Below are 27646 nucleotides of genomic sequence, written 5' to 3'. Positions count from 1 at the left end.
ATAAACAAAGTTTAAAAAGTGCGAAGATTTTAACAAAGAACGTTTAATCTACTATCTGCATGCAATATCCATTAAATTAAGGTGAGTTTATTTTTGTGAATTTTTAGTTGTTGTTACCACGCGAACGAAGTTAGCAGCGAAAACAAGAAACGATGCATTGTGGGTCCAGAATTACTGCAGAAAAAATTCTATTGAATGAATGTGCAGTAGTCCGAATTTTCTCTTCGCCCAGGCGTTGTCGTTAGAGCTCGCAGTGACAAGCGGCGCTATGCGCCGCTCGCTGCGCTCGCTATTAATTTATATCTATTGTTGATCGTATGTATCTATTTATCGTATGGTACATCTAAATACAATACACATGCCTCGGAAATGTCGTATTTTTTATTAATGGATGATAAATTTAGGGTTCTCGCTATCTTACATATGTCTTTTAGTTCTTCTATTCTTTAATTGGAATGACAAATACATTTAACATTTAAAATTGGATTGAGATTGGCATGTTTTGTATTATCCGCAACGCCATGCTGTCCCAGTCAGACGACCAAACGCGCCTCTAATTTTGAAGAGTTCACTAATGGAAATAGAACGTATTTAAAATGGTCGCCAATTTGGCGACTTATAGAAAAAAATTAGGCGCCAATCATAATTTTTAGGCGCCATAGCGACTAAATTATTCGCCAATTAGAGCCCTGTATAGTATAAGTATATATTAAAGTATAAAAATAGGTATGCAATTTCTTAAGGATCTATCTTCCAAGCAATTCTACATGCTGCAGTAAAGAAGAGCAGTGACAATTTTCAGCGCTATTTTTACTGCAATTTTATCTACGTATTAATCAATAGCAACTATATGTATACCTCAAAGTTATGATAAATAAGAAAGGTGCATTGAAAATGAACGTGATTATTTATACTGTGCATTGTGAAAAATTATACAAAAACTAATTTAAAATATGCAGATTGAAAAAATAAAACAATTCATCATTCACACAAACACGAAAACAAAAACAACATTATTTACAGCGTGTGATGCACTACTTGAAAGTGGTAACAAAAAATGTATACTATGTTCAAAGTGTTTTTGTTTGTTATCACCTGTAAAACATGCACAAGACTCTGAAAGACATTCAAAGAAATCGAAGCACAGTGAATGATAATAAGCTTCTAATGGTAATCTATTGATTTAAAATGGTTAAATGACAGAGTGAAAGTATATAGCATGCAATGCTGGGGGAGGTAGTGACGTTGGTCGAATATGTTGACTTCATGCACGATTGGGGATGGCACATTTAGTAATGTATTAAAATATAAATATCAAATGAACAATTAAAATCAAGACACATACAGACAAGCAAATGTACAAACAATTAATTTACTTACTCACGGTTCTCTGCTGCAAAAATTTTAGATGTTACTAGACAGGATGTTTACGACATAAATATCCCTTTAATTTGATAATTTAATATTTTTTCTCAATAAAAGTACACCAGACTTTACTTTTCAATCTGAAAAGAATAGATAAACGATTTCTTTAGGATAAATTTCCCCAAAAGTGAATGTAATCCTCTCACAAGCCCTGTTTAGGAGCATTCTACGTGTACAGAATGATATATTTAATTTCAATCGAACTTATAAATTCAATGTCTGAAAAAATGATTGACTGATGATTTAGGTGACTCATGTACGCTACCCAGCATATCAAGGACCCATTGTGGTATGGCAGGCCCAGAACCAAAAAACCCGGCAAACGGATCATCTGGGAATATTGGAATTATCGATGAAGTCAGATGTTGTTCAGTTTTAGTTATTAGTGGCGTCGTCATCGTGACGTCAATTTGTGGAAATCTTTGAAGGGAGGATATAATTTGTGTCGTTTGAGAAGAATGAATATGACTAGGACTTTTAAGGTAGCTTTGAGTGCTGATGATTGCATTGTTTTGTGGAGGGGAGTTATTTGAAGAAATATGTCTATCCTTTTGTGTTTCTCTAGACTCTGTTGTATCGGGCAAAATAATAGGTACTCCTCTTACCAGTGACCCCAAACTACCCATTTCTCCCACATTTTGTGTAGTTCTTAGACTACTCACGCTTCTATATGAATTTTGACTCAGAAGATAAGGATTTAAAGGTGCAGACAGGGTGCTAAATCTTAAACTATCCGACTTTGTCGGAGAAGGTGCAATAGTCGACGACTCGACAGAACTGGTTACGGTGACGTCAATATTATCAGTAACAAAGTCCAGATCAGTGGCATAGTAGTCGTAATCGTTAGCGGCAGTAAATAAATAATGGTCTCTAGAAGAATGGCTCTTACTTTTTTTGGACGATTTCACATCAGACGAAATGATAAGTGTTCCTACGTCTGTTTCATTTTGGCTAAACGGTAAATTCTTATTTTCAGAATCAGACATATCAAATAAAGAAGATATAGAAATATATGTAGAGGTCGCAAGATGCAAACGCTCTCCGGTTACTGTATTTATAACTTTGTTTTCGGGAATTGTATTCTCCCATTGCCTGACGGGATTTCTCTCTGAAGATTCAAAAGCTGATGTATTCGTCTGCATTTTATTGGAATTTGAATTCAGTAAAGAGTTTGAAAATTGTGTTGCATGGTTACTTCTAAATAAATGTTCTGTTTTCTCATGGGAAGACAATAAAGGATCAAGATTTTGTGGAAATTGGGATAAATGCTCTGAACGGAAAAGATCTGTTAGAGTTTGAAATATGGTATTTTGAGCAAAACTTGAGGAAGTTTTGGTGATTAGTTTATTTCCTAAATCTAGAGAAGATGAGTTCATGAATTCTACGTTATCTGCTGTAGCATCAACTTTCTTAAAAGAACTTATCGGAGATGTTTCTGTATTTGATGATTTAGAAGTAAAAGGCGTAGATTTTGTTGAACGATAAAAAGGTGACGATTTTTGAATTGTTTCTGAAGGAGATTTATCAATTAAAGAAGGATAAATGCCACTTGAATTTTCTAAGAAGCTAGATCTTGTATACTCTGATAGGCGTGTATGAATGTTTATGTTAGATATGTCAGTTTGCAAAAGTGGAGTAAACGGCATTGAAGAACGGTGCATTTCATTTACATGAGGTGTTGGACTATCAAATTTAAAGACATTTTCCACAGGTGTAGCAGTAAATTTCTGGTCTGAATTCGAAGAAATGATTTTTGAAAAGAATGAAGATTTAGATACTTCATTAGTAGAAAACTTACTAATCGAGGATTTCATAGCAAATGTGCCAATGGATGTGACTGAACTTGGAGTTTTTGTCGAAAGCTTTCCTATTGTTTGTTCTTGATATTCGTAACCTGAAAACTGTGACGGGCTAAATATTGTTTGTAATTCTAAATTAAATACATTGCTTGAAACATCTGAAGACCGGTCATTTTCTATATTTACTGATAACTGGGTTAAAGACTCTAGATTTAGACTAATTTCAAAGTAAGAATCATCAATATAATCGGTATAGCTTGACCTCAAATTTTCCAAAGAAAAGTGTTCGTGTGGATATAGTATGTCGTGAACAGAAAACGGCGACAGAGTTTCGATCGCTATGTTACTTTCATGTGTGTGTTTGGATGAATAATCCGAGGTAAATGATGGCACCAAAGCTTCTGTTACCACATTATCATTCCGACTACGAAGAACTGGGTATGCTACAGAGTCTGAGGATTCTTTATTCATTATTCTCTCATTCCTATTTGTCTGTGAATCTGACACGTATAATGATTTAAAGGAGCTCAGCGCATGAATAGCCTGATCATTTTCTTTCAAGCTATGCATTGAAACAAAGTTTGTAATGCCCTTGTTTTTTACAAGGCTTTCATCAATGGAACCTACAATATCGTTAGTGTATGTTGAAAGGCTTGGCGGTATGTTGGAATGAGGAGCAGTAGTAAGTGTTTGGTCAAAGAGCGACTCTACATATGTCAAGTCAGTAACATGTAGATTGGATGAAGAACTGCCTTGCACCAATGATGGAAAACTGGTTGAAGTCCACACTGTGGTAGAAGGTTTAATACTAAGGGTAGTTGAAATGCTAGATCCCTGGAAAGAATCTCTTACACCATTAGGTGAACTCTCGAAGAGCTCAGATGAACCATTCACTGATATATTTTGAACAGTCTTATCACTTTTATTATGTTTCAGGAATTCATTACTTGATTCCATATCAGAAATACTAGAAACGTTATCAATGTAAATCTGTGATGCATTTGAATGTTCAAGTGAGCTGCTTTGAGTGGTTAATACATGCAAACCTGATTGAGCACTTTTTTCAATCGTTGTAAAAATAACACTAGAACCATCAAAATACGGTGGTGAATTTATTAAAATATCGGTTGTGTTAGGGTTTATCACCTGTGGACCCAAATTAAGAGAATCATTAGTTTCATTCGTATCAAAAAGAAAGTCTTGAGAAGGGTCATAAGGCGTAGTTTGTTCTATTGGCATCTCAGACTGAATTTCACTACTCATTATTGACGGTAAGTAAGAGTCCACTTGTGTTGGCGATACATATACCGTTGTTGGATTTGTTGCTCTACCAGAATCATATGCATAATTTGAATCGCTTTGATCTCTCACGTCGAACAGAAAGTTTTGGGAATGATAATAAGAGAGTGGTGTCACCGACTGCATTGCGTTATTCATAAGTGATGGTAAATATGACGCCATATGCGTTGGTGATATATCTAACATCGTTAAATTTGTGGTAATATAAGAATCAAATTGACTGGATTCTAAACTAAATGAATCATTTTCTTTTTTCATAGAGGAAAGGATGATTTGAGAAGAATCAAAAGCTAGTGGCATCTGAATTTCAGTATTCATTAGTGACGGATTCAAAGACTCAGCTTGTGTTGGTGATATCATGGTTGCTGTTGTGTTTGAGTCAAATATATTGAAAAGGTCTCTATATTCATCAGAGGTTGTGTGTAAAATAGTTTGTAAAGGACTAGTCATTCTTGATAATACATATATATTTGTTTGTGGTGGAGATATGGAACTTGTCGATATTATATTGCTTAATGCGGGATTGTCGGTTGGAGTCATAAAACCTGATGATGATCCAAAGAGTGTAGGGGTTTTAACAAAATGAGACATATAACGTGACTTTAAACTTGATGGCGATAAAATAGTTTCAGATTTTATATTTTCAAATTGACTTCTGTCACTAAGAGAAAGGGGAGATAACGTATTTGAAGTACTACTCAAAATCATAAAAGTATCAGCGGATAAAACGGACGAATATTCATCTACTAATGAATTGTTTGGGGAAAAGTAATCAGTTCTATCAATATATGGGATATTATGTAAACCTAAGGATGAAGAAGAAAAGGATGCATTGGTAATCTTTGAGAATATCGATTTATGTGTATCGTTCACTGCATTTATAAATGTGTTTTGACCATAGTAAGACATTTCAGGAGATGAATCAATCTGTGACCGTGTTGCATTTATTTCATCAGAAGAATTTGAATACCAATGATTATCAAAAAATGCTGAATTGATAAAATCATCTTTGGAAAATATGTTTGTGGATAATAAAGCAAAGGTTTCAGTCAAGGAAGGATCATTTTCAAATGAAGGAGTCAAAGAGGAAAGGATTGGGTTGGGAGAAGTCATCAATATTTCGGGAGTTTGCGTCGAATGAATTATTGGAATATTTGTTAGATCGGGAGAGGGTACTGTTAGTGAAACCTTGATTGTTGTTGGAAAGGTAGACTTATTAATGTTAGAGGCGGAAATTATGGGTTGATTAAGGATAGGAGAGGTAATGGAAAGTAACGAAGGGTAAGAGGATTTTGATACTAAATCACCATCCGAACTCCACATTTCCGATTCTAATGGTTGTACTGGATTAAACACAGAATCCGTTGCAAAAGACAAAGCTGTTGTTGTTGGTGCTAATCCACTTTCAAAAATAAAACTTTCAGGAAAACGTGATGCTGTATACGATGAACTCCTTGTAAAAGGATCAGAGAATTGAACGGATATAGTGGGAGATGTAGTAATTCCTGTTGCAGTTCTTGAAGAAACAGATGTAATAACATTACTGTTTAATCCCCAAAAATCTGAATTCAATAGTTCAAGGTAATTTGAACTTGTCAGTATTTTGTTTGTAAAGCCGTCACTAATATGTAGCATGGAAGACTGTGAATCCAATATGTTTGTCAGGTGTGAAGGAATACCTACAGAAGATAAGGGGTCAGAAATCATGGTTTTAAAATCTTTATCTGGTCCCGTCATCACAGAAGCATCAACAACCTCTTCAGAATTTACGGCGTCTTTTACTGAGGTATAAAATGAATCTGAAGATTTTAAATGAAGAGATGTTCTTTTAGAATCACTCAACAATGAATTACTTGGTTGGGTTATAATGTTTAATGTATCTTTTAGCAGTTCATCAGTTGTGCTTCCAAAGCTTTCAAGAACACTGCCCACTAACGAATGCTCAGCTCTATATGTAGACAAGTGTGCTTTCTCCGACAAAATATTTGATAGGATTGACTGTGATATGACATCTGGCATTGCAACTTTAGAGGGCAATAATTCAAATGTTGTACTTTGCTGAATATCACTCTGTAAAGATTGTTCGGCTACTAACGTCGATAATGGCATGCTCCTCGAGAGGTTTTTAGATATTATTAATTGTGATTTGACATCTGATATTTGTTGTTCAGATGGCATCAAATTCAGTACTGAACTTTGATGAAGATTATTCATTGAAGATTGTTCAAATTCATGGACTGACATTTGTACTTTCTCTGACTCGTGTAGCATTGTGTATGACGTGACATGTGATATAGGAATTTCAGAGGACACCACACTTCGCACTGTACTCTCTGACAAAACATTTGATACGATTGCTTGTGATATCATATCTGGCTTTGTAACTTCAAAGGGCATTAATTCCAATGATGTACTTTGCTGAATATCGCTCAGTAAAGATTGTTCAGGTATTAACGTCGATAACTCCATGTTCCTTGAAAGGTTTTCAGATATTATTACTTGTGATTTGACATCTGACATATGTTGTTCAGATGGCATCAAATTCAATACTGAGCTTTGATGAAGATTATTCATTGCAGATTGTTCAAATTCATGCACTGACATTGATATAGACTCATGTAACACTGTGCGTGACGTGACATGTGACATAGGAATTCCAGAAGACACCACACCTCGTACTTCATTCTCTGACAAAATATTTGATACCATTGTCTGCGAGATGATATCTGGCTTTGCAACTCCAGAAGGATTTAATTCCAATGATTTACCTTGCTGAATATCGCTTAGTAAAGATTGTTCAGCCCCAAACGTAGATAATTCCATGCTCTTCGAAAGGTTTTCAGATATTATTGCGTCTGATTTGACATCTGACAAATGTTGTTCAGATGGAATCAAATTCAGTACTGAACTTTGATGAAAATTATTTAATGAAAATTGTTTAAATCCATTATCTGACACTTGTACATTCTCTGATATGGACTCGTGTAACATTGTGTGTGACGTGACATATGATATAGGAATTTCAGAGGACACACCACGTACTGTACCTAACTGAATGTTACTCGCTAAGGTTTGTTCAGACTTTGACAATCTCATGACCTCTGAAACATCTCCAAGGTTAATTGTTTGAGACTTGATATCGGACATGAGTATATCAGATGGTATCGAGTCCAATGGAACACTACCCATCAAAGATTGTTGAGATGTTGACAGCTGTATTTTTTTCAAATTGTCCTTTGATATTATTGCTTGCAAATTCCTGTCTGAAAACAATGTTCTAGACGGCATTACACCCAGTGCTGTACTTTGATAAACATCACTTACTGATGATTGTTCAGCTCCTAGTGTTGACAGTTGTACGTTCTCTGAAGCAATTTCCAGAATCGTTGCTTGTGATTTTCTATTTGAGGTTTGCATTTCGATTGGCGTTAAGTCAAATATGGAACTTTGGTGAGCATCGTTCATTGTAGATTTTTCAGTTCCTAGTCCAGAAAATTCCATTGATCCTAATATCATTGTTTGTGATTTTCTGTCCGACATTTGAATCATAGATGGCATCAATTCCAATTTCGTACTTTGATAAACACCACTCGTTGAGAATTGCTCTTCTCCGAACATCAACATCTGGGTTTTCCTTGAGAAGTCCTTATATATTGGTTTTGACATGCTATTTAGTATCGAATATTCAGATGGTTCCATTTTAAATATGGTATCATAGAGTGATGTTTGTTTAGCTTTCAATATTGAATTTTGTCTTTCTGAAAAGTTCTCTGTTTTAAATGTTTGTGATTTCATATTTGACTTAGTAATTTCAGACCTCATCCAACCAAGCGTACTTTGAACAACTTCACTCATTGACAAAGGTATGGTTCCTAGAGCGGACTTTTGTTCGTATTCTGAACTGCTCTCTGGTTTCAATGATTGTGATTTAATGTTAATTGTCGACATTTCAGATCGCATCAAGTCTAATTGCGCACTTTGATAAACATCGCTCATCAGTAATTGTTCAGGTCCTAATGATTGTACGTTCTCTGAAACAACTTCCGATATCATCGCTTGCGACGTTCGAATTTCGGATGGCATCAAGTCCAATGTAGAACTTTGACGAGCACCACTCATTGAAGATTGTTCAGCTCCTAGCCTTGTCGGTTGTAAACTTAAGCTTCTTGAAAAGGAATCGAATATCATTGTTCGTAATTTTCTCTCTGACATTTGTATTTCAGATGGAATCAAATCTAATTCCGAACTTTGATGAACAGCAGCACTAGTTGAAGACTGTTCTCGCCCAATCCTACTGTGATCAACTTCACTCATTGACCAAAGCATACCTCCTAGATCTGACAATTGTTCGTACCCTGATATGCTCTCGGATTTAATTGATTGTGATTTGATGCTAGATATAGAAATTTCAGATGGAACAAAGTCCAAGTTCGTTCTTTGTTGAACATCACTGCTTGAAAGCTGTTCTGTTAAAGTTGCCGATGGCATTTTTTCGGAGAAGTCCCTCGATATTACTTGTGATTTGAGAGCTGACATGGACATTTCAGATAACTTTAATCCCTGTTCTGTATTTTGATGAACTTCACTCACTGAAGATGAATCAACTAATAGCACTGCTTGTGTTGAATGGATAAGTGAGTCGGAATGAGACGTAGATATAAATGAATCATCCTTTACGGAGAATTGACTAGAATCCTTCCATTCCTCTGAATGAAGCTTAAACTCTTCAGTTTTAAACAGACTGGTTTCTGAAATAAGATTATCTGTGGCTTTTAGATTTAACGAATTTTGTATCTGCTTTGAAGGAACAACTAATGGTGTGTTATCAATGTGAAATAAGTTTGATGTCTCTGAAATATAATATGATGTGCTGAATAAATGTTTTGTTTCTTGAATACTCTGTGAGTGAAACTGAGATTGCAAGGAAATGTCCACATGGCCGAAAGTGGAGAAGAGACCAGATGTATCTATTGTATCACTAAGCATTTCTGATTTTCTATCCCCAGATGCAAAGGATGACAGCTCGAATGCAGATGACTCCATCATTGTATCAATCGTCCCTACCTCTTGCTCACTCATTAAATTAACTGATGCTTTATCCTGTTTTGATGAAGATATTGTAAGACCTGTTTGATCAATCGGTAAAATGATACTCTTCAAATTGTCAAATTTATTGAAAACACTTTGTAATTCTTTTTCCAACACAGATTCGGGTAACATTTCAGAAAACATAGGAGTGGTAGTTTCATGGGATGGGACTACATCAGTAAATTTTGTCGATTGCGATAAATATAAAGGCTTTGAGATGAGACTCCTCTCAGATTCAATTTGGGATGCCAGTAATGGCAAACTTAACAAACTACTTTGCGCATAATCTTCAAAAGGCAATCCACTTCCGCTGTCGACAGGTAATAAAATCTGTTGAGAACTAGAAATAGATGTAATAGAATGCAGCTGTTCAGTTTTGCTACCTGACATCAGAATGAGGTTCATTTCGGATGGAGTTTGCTTTAGTCCAGAAGATGCTCTTTGATTGCTGGCATCTACATCAGTTTTGTATTCCGCTGATGATGTTGGCAATATATCAATCTTATCTAATATTATGGTTGATGGCATGGTATCAATGTTTAAATTTTTTAGTTTAACTGACGTTTCCTTTGATGAAGTAAATAATACCTCAGTTTTCTTTCGCAAAAAATCATCAGCGGATAAAAGAGACTTTGTAAAAGATTTGTCTTCATACTTAGTAGCTGAGAAAATTTTAGATTTGTCCTTTGATAAGGTTGAGTCACTGAATATTTTCGTATTAATATATTCTGATTGAAATGACGAAACAACCAACTCAGATGATTGGAGATGTCCAGACAAAGAACGATTTATCACAGTCAGTAAACCTTCTTGACCTGCAGAGGCAGCTGATGTTTTCTCCGGCCCATTTAATAATAAAGAATAATCCTTAGAAACAATCGGGGAAATTTCACTTTTCACATTGTAAAAATTATCAAATACACCTTGTAATTCAGTATCAATAGGAATGTCCGTTATGATACCAGAAAATGCAGGAGTAACTGTTTTCTCAGAGGAACCTTGTGATTGCAAAACAGAAGCTGATGGGGAGATAGTTTGTGAAAATGTTACCGATTCCGTTTTAGGTAAGTCAGTATTTCGCAATTCTGTTGAAAGTTGTACTTTCAAAAATCCATCCGTTTTTAATCTACTCTCTAAAGATGTATCGATTTTGGAGCTTGTTTCCCTAAACAAATCAATTGATGAAACAGAGCTTGGGCTTTGGTAATCCGAATTAATAATCTCTGCATATCTTTGACTCGTTTGTGTTTCATGCATAGAAGTGGTTAAAGTAAAAGAATCACTGTGTGAAGAAAGCATCGATTGATTTGGAGGTAACTTGCCCACTGTCTTTTCATAATCCATAGCTGTCAGAGAACTCCTTATTTCCGAGTCTAATGCGGAAAATCCTTTCTGTTCGCTACTCACTTTAGCATCGTATATAGATGTAACGGGCATATACACACTTTGTGTAGGAAGCATAAAAATATTTGGTGGGAGAATACCTTCCGATGGTTCTCTGATATTAGGTTGTGGAAATAAAAATCCACCGAAACCGCCATCTGAGAATAGGTTATCCGCAGTGTTCTTATGGGGATCCCCAATTTCAAATCGTGAAGGAAAGTCGGTTGGGTTCCTGGACGATGGTGAACCTTGAAAGAGAAATCCAAAGAAATCATCAGTAAAAGGCTCGACAGTTATTGATGAATGTTTTATTTGCGATGGCCTTATAAAGACAGTTCTCGACAAATCTTCCTCAGTGCTTTCAATGTGCAACACAGATGGTGTTTGCGAGATTTTCAAGTCAGGTTGTGCGATTTCGAAAGAAGATGAAAAATCGATAGATTGTTCCGATAAAGGTGATGCAGAAGGTAAATGAGCACCCAATACCCTATCGATTTCAGCCTGGAGAGACGGATCAAACCTAACAACCCTGGATACAGTAGCTCCTGTATCAGTCGTAGCTGTAGCGTCCAGTTTGTGTTTTACTGACGACATTGGATGAAGGTTTGAATCTGATAACAAAAATTTATCGAAAATGTCAACAGTCCCAGTTAACAATAGATCTAAATTAGGCGTCGATATTTTGGAGGAACTGGACACAGAAGCTGGCATTTCAGATTTGTACATAATTGAACTTTTAGATGGGTATTGTATATCAATACTCTCACTCAATCTAGACATCTTATTAATTTCTACACTTCTGTCCTTCTCCAAGGAAGAATACACTTTTGATAAATCCTCTTTCCTTGTCGTCATTTTGGGCAAGTCAGTAGAGGAATCTATTTCCAAGTCCATTCGAGGTGACCTAGATACATCCACAGGTGGTCCTTTTGAAACTGAAACAATCTTCTTACCAACATCCCTTGGTGTTGTTTTTATTACCGGTGGTCTTGCAGTGGAATCAAGTTTTGTAATTTCCACTGGATAAAAATTCACAATTTTTCCGTCAAGCAACAATGGATTCCATATGCCTTTTTTTGGAATAGTTTCTTTTAAAAAGTTTTCTACTTCGTCAACCACTGTTCCGACAGGTTTCTTATCATTCAAGATGAAAGTCAACAAGTATCGGGCTATAACACTTCCATACCTATATAGAAATAAAGGTATTCAATTTGACTTCCTGTTATATTAGAAATGCTGATTACTTGATATACTTTTGAAATGTACCTTTTAAACACAAACAAAAAATATATGGATTGATGGATACTCAGATTTTCTTTAGACTTACCTAAAACTTAAGACTTTGCAACCTTTGTAGTTATCTTTCATTGGAGAATCACCACGTAGGAACATTGCATCAATCTGTAAATATTTAGTACAGTAGTTTATTATTAGTTCATATCAAAACGTCACATTTGTTAGCCATTTATTGAAGGAATAAGAACATCAAAGAATCTGATATACTTAAAAAATTGTAACAAAAAGATTTCCCCCTCTCACTCACTGCCTCACAAAATTCTGCCTCTAGTATTTGGTACCCTTTACTGTTTGGATCACTATATTCTGGTATATATGTTCTATTGGCAATTCTGATGTTCGACTCCAACACTCCTGTTTCCAAACAAATTATATAAATTCACTTCTGATTTTCGATTTTACAGCAATTTCTGCGTGATTTAATGGAAATAACAACAATGTGTAAGTAATATCCATTTTTAACAAGGGCTGAAAAATCAAGAGACTTACTCTGTTGTTGTGAATCTGGTTTCAATGGTTTTGTCTTTCTCTGGTGGGAAACTGCAAAATTTAATTTAAAAAAAGAAATATGATAGATATATTTAGTTGAATGAATTAGAATTTTTACTTTGTAGAATTAATCAGAAGGTTAATTAATCTAAAGTCAAGACTTCAATACATCTACCTAATCCGTTTTTGATAATTGCAATGTAATGTAATGTTAATCTGATTTTAATCTTTAATTCTATTACAAAAGTCTCTCATAAATTTAGCTATTTGATAAATCATAACATTTGTTGTCAAGATAAAAGCAAAAATATGAATTAGGGTCTTTTACATGTACTAGCATTCCTAATAGTCTTTTTTTTCTATCTAATATGCATTCTATCAATTTATGTTATACTTAATAAATAACTCATTTGTCATTTTTATTCTTTTCTCTAAAAGAATGATCTCGGTTTTAATTTGAATCCATAAAACAAATAATATTTTTCCTTTCGAACGAGAGAGTATATGCATCATCAAAAACTTCAAGAATTAAGTTGCATTAATTATCAAAGACTGGAGAAACTTGGGGGAACATAAAACGAAAGCTTACTTAACACAGCCATAGTAACTGCGGCTATTATTGCACCAATAAGTAGAAATATAAGAAAAACACAGAGTAATATTCTCCGCGTCGATCCATCTCTGAAAGTACTGGATCCGCCACTTGTAGCGTAACCGGATGTCCTCTCATCGTCCTCTTTGTACATGGCTCTGGCAGGATAGAGGTGCGGTTCGGATTGAATGACAAACTCCTCCCGTGGCGCCATATAGAATTTATAGGCGCCGTAGGGCTCCGATGGATTCTCGTAAACATTGTCAAACACAGTCACTTGTTCCATGTACTTCTCATCCTCATCTTCCCTGGTTGATCCTCCAGAGTAGAGGGAAGACATGTGAGGCCACTATAACAAAAACCAAGAGCTATTTTTATTACAGGTTATACAGCAGCTGAGTAAAGTTTTTAATAAGAAAAACGTTTAGAACTGTGCTTATTTCCCTAAATACTGGTATTTGCTCTCAAAAAACACTGATGTCCAAAACATCCCCGGATTCTTTAGAAAAAGCCATGATCATAACGTCAAATTTTGAAAACACCATCCAAAAAAATTACACGTATCCTTAACTTAGTAAGGGCAGTAAAGCTTTGATTTTCTTGTCACGGGACTGATCCAAGTGACATTTCATTACTAATGTTGGAAAACTAATAGTTTAACTGTAACCTAATTTAAACTTGTAATTTACTGGTAGGCAGAGGGTGTAATAAGTTTTTAGAACTTGTGCCCAATCCTTTTGTAAATAGAAATTACAATAAAATGTGTTCAAATCAACATTCCTTCTTTCATATATGGAGCTATTCAAGAAATAGTATCACCATCACATTTCTCCCACGTGTAATCAATCTACCGGAAAAGTTTTATGGGGTTATTTATACAACTCCTTTCAACTTATTTTTGTTATCTTTCTTTAGGTGGCACAATTAATACATAAAAACTGTGAAATCTAACATGTTCCTTGATTTCGAGCATTATTATGTTGGAAGAAGCTTTGCTATAGCAATTACTTCTAGGACGTCTCTCTCTCAGTCTCTCTTTTCTTCATTTAAGGCGAGAGAACGAGACAGCAAGAGCGAAACTAAAGGGGTATGAATATATACGACAATGCAAGGGTGAAACTAATTATTTTATCGTACCCCCTCTAGCCCTCCCTCGCGTTTTTGCCTATAGAATGCTTTATAATACAAATCCTGTCAAAAAAAATTTGATAAATCTTGTGATTTATAAGCAAAATTTTATTATTCATGTTCGAACACTTATTATTTATATTCGAAAATTTGTTATTCATATGCAAAACCTTGTAATTCATATTCTAGATCTTGTGATTTATATTCGATAAACGTTCATTTTTGTGAAATCTTTTGAATTGCATTCCAAAAATTGATATTTATATTTGAAAACTTTTTATTTATATGCACAAAATAAAAAAAAAATAGATAAAGAAATCAACATAGATGAATAAATAAAAATGAGTGATTCATATTCCGATAATCTTGTCCTTCCTATGCGATTATCTTGTGATTTATGTTGCTTATTGTAAATAAGAGTTTGCATATAAATCATAAGATTAATAAATGGTTTGTTCAAGAAACATACAAGAAATAATACGCAATTTTTTTTTATTATCCTTAAATTACAACAATCTGAATGTTCACAACGAGACATTGCTTCGTTGTACAATTGCAATTACGTAATATTATTTATATTAAAAAGAGAAAAAAATCTCAATAATCTTCAACATATGTAATTATTTTGCATTCCAAGTGTCAAAAAAAAAAAAAAAAATAAAAAATAAAGCCAAGCATATGTTGTTAGCGCCTTGAACACTGAGCTTCCACATTTGCATTAATTTTACAGTTCATGAATTGCTAATAGATTTTTTTCTGAAGAAAACAAACTATGCATGCATTATACCTAAGTGAGTGGTATTTACCCATATTTGATAATGCAACACTTCCTTTCCAAGTAATATATTGCTCTGATAATTACAAATTTAATTTATAAGAGTATGTATACATAAAAAAACTATTTGTTTATTAAAAAAGATCGAGTGCTAAATTGACCCATGTACATATATCTATTGCATTCCATCCTTTGTTAGTCATATTTTTCTAGATCTTAAAGTTAGGTGTAACCCTCAAAGATTGATTAGTATTATAGATATAAATCTGGTCACGTGAAGCAAACAGGGAATATAGGTTGATGTGATGCGATTGTTTCAAAACATGTACATCAAACAAGTCTGAAGACGATAATGAAGTGATTAATTACAGAGACTTCTGTTTTGTATTTAGATTATCTATTATGTTAATGAGAAGAAACATGTAACAAATCAGGAAAATATAGTAGCACTATTTTGATTGATATAATATATTTTTTTCCCTATTCAAAATGATGATATTTACAGTTTCTGTAATATTGCAATTCTTAAACGATTATCTGTTTTCAATATTTTAATTTAAAATTAATTTAATGACGAGCTTAATTTGTTTTCATGTTACAATGTACATTTAAGAATCTACAAATATTTTTTTTCATTTATTGCATGTTAAGTTAAACGCTTAAAAAGCAGATTGTATAATTGATCCAATTGGAGTAACATGTAATTAATTAACTTGTACTTGTCTTAATTTAGGACATAGACTCGGTGAACTGGATCTCTTGCTTTCATTCATGTTCATTAAAGGTATGGATCATCAGGTAACTTAATCAGGAATTCATAAATAGAATGTATTAAAATAATTGTATTCATTACATTATACTATAATGCAGAACATATAAACTGACTCTTACTTAACATATTTTTATAAATGAATACCCACCATCGTTCATTCCGAAATCAAAAGTTCTGACTAAATTAAATAAAACTGATTTTTTTAAAACTATTTTTGATATATCATTTTAACTTATTAAATGGATAAACGTCATCTTTTTCCTTATAGGTGTCAGTTCGTTCGTAGGAAAAAACTAAAATTAGATTACTTTGAATAATTGAACATAGTGACCTTTTCAAATACAAGGTGGATTATTTCATTAAAAATGTTCGGGTTCACAAACTCAGAAATATTTTCATATCAATATTAAAATAATTTGTGGACATTTATACATTCAGTATAAACAGTTGATTTTTACTTTACCTTTTCAAAAATGCATTAACACAATAGAGTATATTAGCTAGCACGTGTATGCAACGTATATATACCCGTGAAAATGCAACTCCATTTATCTAACGTTGTTTTATTCCGATTTTATTACATGCTAATTTTTTTTTTTTTTTTTAACAGTTTTGAATGTTTCAAAACCACAGTATTCGTAATTTTTTAATCGTACTATTACAGGTATCAACATCTCTACACTATCATCCAAATCTCTTTATTTAAAAAGAAAAAAAAGAGGTTTATATAATGTTAGGCAAAGCTTTTGATTGTAAAATTCATATTATATTATTGAAATGGTTTTTTTACTTATATATATTACTTATATATAATCATTTTGTGCACATCAGTACCATATTTGTTCGAGGAAGTCCTCGTAAATTTTAAACAAATTTAAAAAATCTCATGGTCAATGAAACAACATGATCTAACAGTTCAAACAAGATCATACCTGTGAGCGGTAGTCCCTTAGTCGTCCAATGTGCTGTTTACGATTCATTATTAAATGAATATATTCACATATCCACTAACATATTTGAAAACGATTTTATTCACTGTTCTCTTAAGACGAAATTCCTTTCAAAAACGTCTGAGAAAAACCCACTTTAGTCCGGTTCCAGAAAGTTTTGTTTACATGCAAAGAATACATTATCATGTGCATTGTCTTATTAGTGTATTAATGCTCATTTTTTTCTGAGACAAATGTGACATTAAGAAATAGCTAGGGCGACAACGCCTTGTAGTAAAACCAAATTCAATGAAGCGTATCTGCAATAAGTAAACCTATAATGAGAAAAAACCGTCTAGAAAATGGCTATAAAACCACAAGGAAAGAAGACACCGGGAAAATACTGACACAACTTCAATTGTTACAGTCAACCAAAATTTAGCCATTGTTTTCTATTTTCTGTTTCTCTGGACAATTCACGCATGACCGGTAATGAAGCGTCTAGTGGATAAAAGCTGTCAAATTTGCATAATGTGCACTGTCATAGGAAGTAACTATAGAAAATACTAAATAGGCGCAGTTGTGAATGAAATAGAACCATTAATCATATGTCGCTTTTTTTTTTTAAATTAATTACACTTTTATCAGAATGACAAGGTGCAAAAACTTTGTAAAATTACTTGAATAAAGAATGATTATTTATAGGAACAGGTGTACACGTACGATTTGTCACGATGACCATCAAATTGAGTATAAATGTCATACATGCAGTGAGTATAAATGTCTGCTATTTAGTACAATACTGTATATTACGGGAACATGTATTTCAATATTAAAAAATAAAAACAAGCAAAACACATATTTCTTAATTACATTTTCAAAAGTGAAATCTGTTGAATAAAATTAATATTTTCACAGTTATTATTTTCACACTGTGAAAATAACAAGTTCACGGCAAAATCTCTCTATTTTCTTTCCCTTCAAGTGTTGAAGAAAATTCACCTTATAGATAACAAAAATACACAAATTAAGGCAAAAAAACCCAAGCATTCTGAGAGTATTGTATTAGCAATACTAGTCCCCTACCGGCAAGTGTAATCTTGTTCCCGTTAAGAATTGAAAATGATATAATTCCGCCAAAAATTAATGAAGCGGGATGAAATGTAAACTTGATCTATAACTAATCAAGGTAAAGCCACATACCAAAAATCAGCTCAATATTTACAAGCGTTTAAAAGAAAATTGCGGAAAACCCGTAAAAATTGAAAAGGCCGTAATTCCGTCAAAAATCAATGAAACGGAACGAAATGCAAACTTGATCTGTACCTCATTAAGATACACTCACATACCAAAAATCAGCTCAATATCTGCAAGCGTTTAGGAAAAAGTGCGGAAAACCAAGTGGGACAGACAGACAGACAGACGGACAGACAGACAGACGGACGGACAGACTCAGAGGAAACCTATAGTCCCCTCCGGTTTCACCGGTAGGGGACTAAAAAAAATATTAATAAACAGAAAATTCAATTGTGCAATCCGTTTTACAAGGAAATCGAACATTTATTTTCAACCTCATTATACTATTTTTCATGTGTTTTACAATGTACAATACTTAATTTTACCCTCTTTCATGTTTATTAGTCCCCTACCGGTGAAACCGGAGGGGACTATAGGTTTCCTCCGAGTCTGTCCGTCCGTCTGTCGGTCTGTCTGTCTGTCTCTCTGTCTGTCCCTCTGTCTGTCTGTCAGTCTGTCCCAATTGGTTTTCCGCACTTTTTTCCTAAACGCTTGCAGATATTGAGCTGGTTTTTGGTATGTGTGTGTATCTTGATGAGTTACAGATCAAGTTTGCATTTCGTTTCGCTTCATTGATTTTTGACGGAATTACGGCCTTTTCAATTTTTACGGGTTTTCCGCAATTTTCTTCTAAACGCTTTCAGATATTGAGCTGATTTTCGGTATGTGACTTTACCTTGATTAGTTATAGATCAAGTTTGCATTTCGTCCCGCTTCATTGATTTTTGACGGAATTATGGCATTTTCAATTTTCAACGGGAACCAGAATACACTTGCCGGTAGGGGACTAGTATTGCTAATGCAATACTCTCAGAATGCTTGTTTTTAATACAGTGAATATAATCCCATTAAGTCCTATGATGATCATTATCCAAAATTATAACTATATAATGCAGTGTTGAAACGTTTGATAACCAGAATGTTATTTAGCAGAAATTAAGCTGAGGTCGTTTGAGAAGGTTGAATGTAATGCAGTAAAACTTATAAAGAACTCGCTCAAAAGGAAATCTCGTTTATTCGGAACTTTTACCAATCTCCTAGAAGACTTGTCACCATGTTCCTTATATGGATATAAAGAATCTCGGTTATTAGGAAGCAAAATTCGGGTCCCAGTGATTTCCTTATTTACTGTAGTTCGATTTTGAAATTTTTACTAATGTACATGGCATATAAAGCAAAAATGTTTAATTGCTTTTCCAAGAGCATTGATATCTTAATTCTTAGACCGCGTTATTTAAAATCAATTAAATATTCTGAAGCAGAATTATTGAAATATGTACGGATTGAAGCAAACATTTTTATTTTTAATTTTAATTTATTGTATCATCTAAATATCTAGACAAGTTCATCTAAGAAATCTAAATGGATATGTTTACACCAACTCTTTAAATCATCGACTGTCCAAAACAGCACTCATTCATTAAAACGTTAAAGCAGATTCAAATAATTAACAGACCGTAATTAAAAAACGCACAAAACAAATTCTTTTCATTAATCATTTGCCCCCTTCTTGATAATAATTTGCTAATTTACATAACCATTGCTTTGTTCATAGAAGCTAGAAAATTTAGGTTACCACAGCAGATGAAACAGCTGAAACGTTCAGAATTTATGTTTGCAATCTACGCCCTCTCTTTCCGTTTTATGCATAATATTGTTTAACTTATTGACATATTGCTCACTATTTTACCTCTATCTTTTTATCCTGCAAGGATACTGAATTGTGTGTGGAACATTAAAGTAATAATACGTATGTGATTGTGAACGCAGTTGACACCAAGCATACCTCAGAAATAATATGAACAAATCAGACTAAACAAAGAGTTGTCCCTGAGGCTGATACATGTACATGTATATCCTGCGGAGTACTGGTACAATCAATTCTGCATATTTCAAAAGAACGCAGTTAAACACTTTAAATTCACCTTCATATGACCTTGCTTCCAATTCATGTTACACCCTCCTGTCCTATGCAATCATTGGATTAAAATGAGATTCTGTTTTTGTTTTATAAAGTATCTACACTCAATTTTATGTGTCCTTGACCCTGTATAAATGACCTTGAGTAAGATTCTGGACACATTATATAATAATAAGCAGCCTTTTATCAAACATGGACATGCCAGAAACTGGCATTATAGACTGGATTTAAATTTAACATCTCCAACCCAAATCACCTTGACAGTCACTAAAATGCTGGATTCTGTCTCTAGTATTTTCGAATTTGTTTAAAATGCCATTGCCATAACAACCCTATGCACTTTTTTATATATTTGTTGAATGCTTTAAGCTGTATGTCTTGAGCATTGATCCTAAGGTTCCTTTGTGCAAAGTTCAAGGCTTTTATGATCCATATAGAAACAAATATATAATACTTCGTCTTTGTAACCTCTTTAGCTTAATGATCAAAGATCTGAAAAATTCTCTGGTTATTGGTTATCAAACCCCAAGTTTGAGATTATTGCATTCCATCGACATGTCACAGTTTAGACAAAAATTCAATTCTATTTATGTGACCTTGACCTTTTCAATGACCATGATTATGTGTCCTGTCATTCTATCAACTGAAAAAATATGAAACCTCAATGTTGATTTCTAAAAAAGTCATAATCAACGATAAAGTTACGAACAGACAAAACAAAACAAAAATAGTCCTCACATGTTCGTCAGATTATCAACGTTCATAAGGTCTTTGTGTTTATGTAGCAAAAAATGAATTTAAATTTATTTTAAGTCTAGTAGTAGCAATAATCTTGTATCCTATCGTGTGTAGCAATAATCTAAAATTAATGTATTTTCAAGATGGCTTATTTATAGACATGACCACCAGATAGCAATGGGAAAGGTAATGAATTCACATGGCATTAACATGCATTACTATGTCGTGTCTGTCTTACAACGTGAATCACTCGGACGAATGATTCATAATTGGCTCTCTTAAATACGTCTAATGGCAATGAGTTGGATGAAAAGTACGAAACTTTGTACTCTGTGAAACAAAATTATAAAAGTCGAACTTAGATGAGGGGATTGATCGTACTTTGGAACTTAATACATTCATTAAATTGGACCATTTACACGTGTCTTTTTTGTTTGGCCGCTATGACAACCATGCCAAATAAAAGTATCAATATTTACCTTTTATCAATCATATTTTGGCTGAGTTCATCTTTAATTTATCAATATGACTTAAGTATCTAATCTAAACAATCAATTAAGAACAATGCCCTTCAAAACATCTCTTGTAAAAACAACAAAATTTATATAGATTCATATTGTAAATTCATGCTTACCATAAAAAAACCCATTATTATATTGTAAACCTCGATTTCTGATATACTGAGAAAATGTATTTATTACCTTTTGTCCATTTTTTAAAGTTTTAAATAAAATGTAATATAATCACTAATTAAGATGAAAGAATCATAAATTTTGGAGGGCACATGGTTTCAACAATGAAAAACACGTGAGTTTTTTTTAAAGTTAAATTAATCCACGTGAAACAGTTGAGGACAATCATATTCCTTGTAATGCAACCTAATTATTACCATCCACATTACTCCAAAAACGAAAGGAGTTTTAACATAGTGTTAAGCTTATTTTTGCGAGGATGTCCTCTTCTATATTTAGGCTGCAAATTTGAGAAAAAAATGAATACAAAACCGCATAACAGTATGCGTTCTTTCTGAGTCAGTAATATGATCTCTTTGCAGGAAACTAATTTATACTTATTTTTTTATCGTACGAGTCAAGAAGTGAAGAACAGGCCGAGGAAAAAAAAAAACATTCCAGCATGCTTTTGAGGACAAGGCTTGGTTTGACATGTCTTTATATAAGGATTGGAGGAATGCTTATATATTTTATGTTAGATGTTGCAATATTCGATCTTTTCTATTTGTATTATATAATTTTTCATTCATATTGTGTAAGTTTTCATTTGTATTGTATAATTTTTCATTTGTATTGTATAATTTTTATATGTATACAATAATTTTCTATTTGTTTTTATAGTTTTCCATTTGTATTGTATAATTTTTCATTAAAGTATAATTTTCCATTTGTATTGTACAATTTTCCATTTTTATGGTATAAGTTTTCATTTATATTGTATAATTTTTCATCTATATTCTATAACTTTCCATTTGTATTGTATAATTTTCATTTGTATTCTATAATTCCCATTTGTAATGTATAATTTTCCATTTGTATTCTATAATTTTCCACTTGTATTTTTATCCATCTGGAAAATTATACAATGCAATTGAAAAAAAATATTTTGATTTTTCCATTTGCATTGTATAATTTTCCAGATAAAAAAAATACAAGTGGAAAATAGAATACAAATGGAAAATTATAGAATATAAATTGAAAATAATACAAATGAGAAATTATACAATACAAATGGAAATTATAGAACACAAGCGGAGGGTTAAAGAAAACAAATAAAAATTATACAATACAAATGACAAAATATGCAGTACAAACGGAAAATAATACAATACGAATTGAAAATTATAAAATACATGTACAAATAAAAATTAAAGAATATAAATGGAAAATTATACAATACAAATGGAGAAGATCGAAACGTTTGACATGCCATATATGCGATATCACGGCTTTGATTTTTAAAAGTACATTTTAAAAGAAATTAAATAGAATCCAATAGAAGGATGTGCTTGTATATTAAATTGTCTAATGTGGTCACATGTTCTATATGTGAACATATGAACATCCATAGATTCTTTATTTAAAAAGGGTTCCTATCTTAAGCTGTGGACACCTGATTGGTCTCAGCAGAGCTATTATTTATCTATAAAATATATAATCTGCCTTCATAGAAAAGCTTCCAGATCAATATATATATATATATATATATATATATATATATATATATATATATATATATATATATATATATATATATATATATATATATATATTATATATATATATATATATATATTAATATGATGCTATCACGATATGATTTAAAAGATTTTCCCTGTAAACTTCGTAAAAATCTAGATTCCTGTTGTGGCCCAAATCTGAATCCGGGATCCTTTATTTTGAACAAATTGAAATATATACACTGCATGCATTAGAAAGCTTCAAACTTGATGTCCAAAAAAATTTTTGAATGTCCTCTATACGCTTTTCGTTATTTATTCCAATTTAAAACTTTAAATCTTCGTTTTCGCCCAAAATTTACTCAGGATTGAAGCCATGATTTAAAGAAACTTGAATCTACTGGAATGCTTATTTATGTGAAGGAAAATGCCCCCCCCCCCATTATTCTCTAAAATCGTAGTATCATGTAAATTTTGAATTTACTAGGTGGAGATAAATGCAAAAATTACAACATGATAACTTTTCTACATTCTTTATAATCATCTCATTTTTCATATGGAATATGGCTTTTCTCTTCAATTAGCTTAAATCTCCATCCCCCTCTGGACTTTGTAAGGTACATGTACATTTGCATGAATTTGGTCCAGTACCTCTGGATAAGAAGTCGCAAATGTGAAAAGTTTACACCAGTTAAATCACCTAATTGAGTAGAACATTTTGGATAGCTAGACAAAAACGATACAAATAGGCCTCAATAAACTTATTTGCTGAGGGGAGTTAAGAAAGCCACTTTGTTCAATTTCTTTATATTGATAGATGAGACCAAAAAAGAAAGAAACCTAATTGGATCATGTTTCTTTTAGTAAATAAACCAAACTGGGAAAAGTTAGAAATTGTTCATTAAAACATAAAAAAGAAAAGAAAGATTATCTGGAAGTTAAAACTGAGAATCTGAAATTTGGCCTCACTTTGAGTATTTTGCAGTTTTAAGAAACGGTTTTATAAACTCATTATATAATCTGTGACTTGACAACACAGTAGGAATGAAGACAATTTATTTTAGAAATTGCGTTGTATTCAGATGATTTGACACACTCTCTGATCAGGGAATTACTGGCTGTCTTGAGATCCAATTTTACTTTTTATAACAAAATAGATGAATATCATGCACATAAATTGGTTTAAAAACAAAAAAACACACATAACATATCAGCACAGATCGAAAACTTTGAGGTCAAATTTGTGACATGAAACTGTGATTCTCGTTAAATAAAGAGTTTTACAAGTTTAAGACAAGTGGCTTGGGTTTGAATTTTTGTTCTTTTACTGGTATGACGTGGACACTTGGGATGTCGTCAAATCTAGTAATATACTACTAAAACTTTCCAAGGGGATTTTTAATTTTCACCTGTGGTAATATGTTCTAATAAACTGTTTACACAAAAGAGGAATATTCACTGATCGATATCGCTTCATAAATATTCATGGACTAAATCAGATGTCAAAAATATGGTTTATGGATGTGCACTGTATTCCCATTAGCATTGCAGACAAATGAAACTTTTGTATAAATATTAAACTATTGGTCGGTTAATTATGCAATCCGCAGAAAATTGATAATTACTCGATAGAATGTCCTAATGGAATACATGTCACGGGATAAAACATACAAGTAACTATAATGATCCAGTGGTACTACCACTGTAAGTGAGAAGTCAGGAAAACTCAGAATTTATACTTTATATCCCACTTCAATAGTCCGAATCCTCGAAATAAATTTGGTAGTAGACAGATAGATCTATTAAAATTAGTCACAAAAAAACTAATATTCTGTGGTTAAACTATCTTTTGACAGTCATGATTGTTTTAATTTGAATGAAAACATCTAAGTACAAAAGTGAACATGACAATAAGAATTTCGATTTAATGTATTATGTCAACTCTAGACGGAAATCATGCTTAAATTTAAAGAAAGACTTATAGCCATATAGTTTGAAAAATACGTCTTTTTTACATGTACTTACATGTCTTTTTTTTTTTTTTTTTAATAATGTTTAAAATTTTATGCACTGTAGATTTTCTTCAAAGCTTCTATTGAATTAATGATCACACTCATATTTTCTCACATACACGTATAAATATTTCACTCTCAGGTTTTTCAGAAAGAAGTTTGGCTGCAATTTAAGAATACTGCAATGTGAGTATTACTTTCATGGTTAAAAAAAAAGACAACATGCCAAATGCTTGTAAGTGGGCTTTTCTGGTCGAAGAGTGTCCTTGTCTGCCTGTCTGTCGTCCCTAAACTTTTCATATTTTTCGATCACTTCTCTAGAACCAGTGGACCAATTTCAGCTAAAACTTGCCACAGAGCATCCTTAGGAAAAGAGAATTCCAGGGAGATTTAAATGAAGGACCGCACCCTCTTTCAAAGGGATATAATTAAAAAGTAGGGAAAATAGGATGGGGTCAATTAAAAATATATTTAGGAATAACTATAAACCTGAAACACAAAACATCTGAAAACTTCGATTGAAAGGATTTAAAGTTTGTTCAAATCATAGGCATCGACGTATAGGTTGGACAATATTAGGGGATCTGAGTTTTACATGGTTTATAAAGGGGGAAAACTTCTCAAAACCAAAAAAACCAAAAAAAAAAAAAAAAAACAAACAAACAAAAAACAAAAAAAACAAAACAAAACAAAAAAAAAAAAAAAAAAAAAAACATAAAAAAAAACAAAAAAAAAAAAAAAAAAAAAACAAAAAAAAACGAACAAACAACAGGGTCATGATACGGCATATTCATATACAAGTAACTTCAGGCAGTGCAGATTCAAGTTCAAATCATGGTTCCATAAGGTTAAACAAGATAAGGGTATCAAAGTTTTATAGGAGAACATGTGGGGAAAACTTTAAGGTCTTCTCATGAATCACCGGGTCATGATAAATCATATTGATATATTTGCATCACAATATAGTGCAGATCAAGTTTGTTCAAATCATGTTCCCTAGGGCTAGGGTGGAGTTAAAATTGGGTTTCAAAGGTTTAAAACCTTTGAAAGATGATCAGACGTGAGTGCTTAGTTTTTCGGAAGCTATCGTAGTTTACATACAGCATTCATTTCAATTAAACAAGGAAAAAGTATCTATCGTTTATCCATCAAATTTTCTATTTTACGTCGTAGAGGATGATGGCACGAGATTTACAACCATTTCCTTAAACCAAACCATGGAGCAACTTGGTAATGCATTACTCTTGGAGTCACCTTATCAAAAAGCTGTGACACATGGAACTGTCTTTTACAGATCATTAAAAGAAGGCAATTTGGTTATATGAACGAAAAAAGAAATAAATGTAACATACTATACAAAGATATTTACGTAGTATAGAACTTGGGACATTATATCTACATGTCTTAATGTTCTCAGACGACACTAATTAATATATCAGCTGTGAAGCACGGAAGCGGTTTACATAAGAATTACTAATTACCTTATCGTGGAACCTAATCCTCCAACTTGACATTTTGCGAAAAATATGTTTGAATGAAACTAATACACTATTCACACCATAATTTCAGTAATAATCCGTGACTTTTAGGACCACCGGTGTTGGTTCTAACACATGTAAGAGACAGTGGCGCAGATTGGTTATGGAATAAGTGTGTTAATTTCTAACTCATTCATAATGCGCGACAAAGCTGCGCCTACGAATGTCATTTTGTTTGAAGACCTTGATCATGAATAAATAGTTTTGATGGAGAGGATTCCTGGTAATTAAAGGGATAATGTGGTTGATTTATTACAATGAATTGTGTTTTATGTTACTTCTTTGAATTTTATAAACATTTTTTACAAATCAATCACACAAAAGGAGAGAAATAAACTCAAAGCACGTATGAATTCTTTTAGCTATGGAATTCTCGTTTTTATTCGAACTATATTTCAAATAAGAACCTTACCATTTAATTTAAAAAAGAATATTGATGACAGGAAATGAGTTTATATATATATATTGCTCTACAGGCATGGTGTAACTAGAGACACGGTTGTTGTAAATGGTTTAACAGAGTGTCAACTTAACCGCTACCTCGGTCTCCATTATTGTTTTGTGTGTCTATCATTTGTTTTCTCATTCATTATCATAACTATTATATATAAGTTGTTCTTATGGTCGATGACCGCGAAATTGAAACAAATCATACTGCGGTCTTCTACTGTCATTTGAAGTTTAGCCAGATGTATTTCATCATATCATTATGATAAAACTAGTCATAGATTAAAAATAAATAATTCACGTCCTCGTAAAATATCACAGAAATAGTGATTATTGGCAAAGTCATCAACTTTATCAAATTTTTAGTATCCTTAACCTTTACCAAAACGCTACACCTTTTATAGGAACCCTTATAATTCAATGTGGACGCGGCAGATAGCAAAGGATTTTGCTCCAGTGTGGACGACCATAAGATACTGCTCGAAAGCTGTTGAAATTTTATAACATTTATATCTTCTGATCTTACAT

The 27646-nt window shown here is 32.8% G+C and overlaps 1 protein-coding gene across 1 annotated transcript; it reads right to left on the bottom strand.

Moving 5' to 3' along the window:
• Nucleotides 1-1637: 1637 nt before the first annotated feature.
• Nucleotides 1638-26744, bottom strand: LOC133202535 (uncharacterized). Its single transcript, XM_061338372.1, has 7 exons — nucleotides 26615-26744; nucleotides 13369-13720; nucleotides 12780-12830; nucleotides 12538-12644; nucleotides 12322-12395; nucleotides 5831-12180; nucleotides 1638-4888 (listed from the first exon to the last, which is right to left on the bottom strand). Exons 1-7 carry the CDS (start codon nucleotides 26645-26647, stop codon nucleotides 1638-1640), a joined length of 10218 nt encoding a protein of 3405 aa, XP_061194356.1. The 5' UTR covers nucleotides 26648-26744.
• Between the last annotated feature and the right edge of the window lie 902 nt (nucleotides 26745-27646).

The sequence above is a fragment of the Saccostrea echinata genome, unplaced genomic scaffold (assembly GCF_033153115.1).
Source record: "Saccostrea echinata isolate AGI-Se365-2 ecotype Australia unplaced genomic scaffold, CSIRO_AGI_Sech_v1 ptg000047l, whole genome shotgun sequence".
Taxonomy (NCBI): Eukaryota; Metazoa; Mollusca; class Bivalvia; order Ostreida; family Ostreidae; genus Saccostrea; species Saccostrea echinata.
The sequence above is the reverse complement of the archived record's forward strand: the minus strand, read 5'-3'. Positions and strand labels throughout refer to the sequence as shown.

Excerpts from the sequence above, each read along its gene's own strand:
- LOC133202535 (XM_061338372.1), bottom strand. The coding sequence starts at position 26,647 with ATGTCAAGTTGGAGGATTAGGTTCCACGATAAG. Across the intron at positions 12,645-12,779 it reads ACCAGATTCACAACAACAGA|GAGTGTTGGAGTCGAACATC; the intron begins GTAAGTCTCTTG and ends GTTTGGAAACAG. Across the intron at positions 12,181-12,321 it reads TGCAAAGTCTTAAGTTTTAG|GTATGGAAGTGTTATAGCCC; the intron begins GTAAGTCTAAAG and ends ATTTCTATATAG.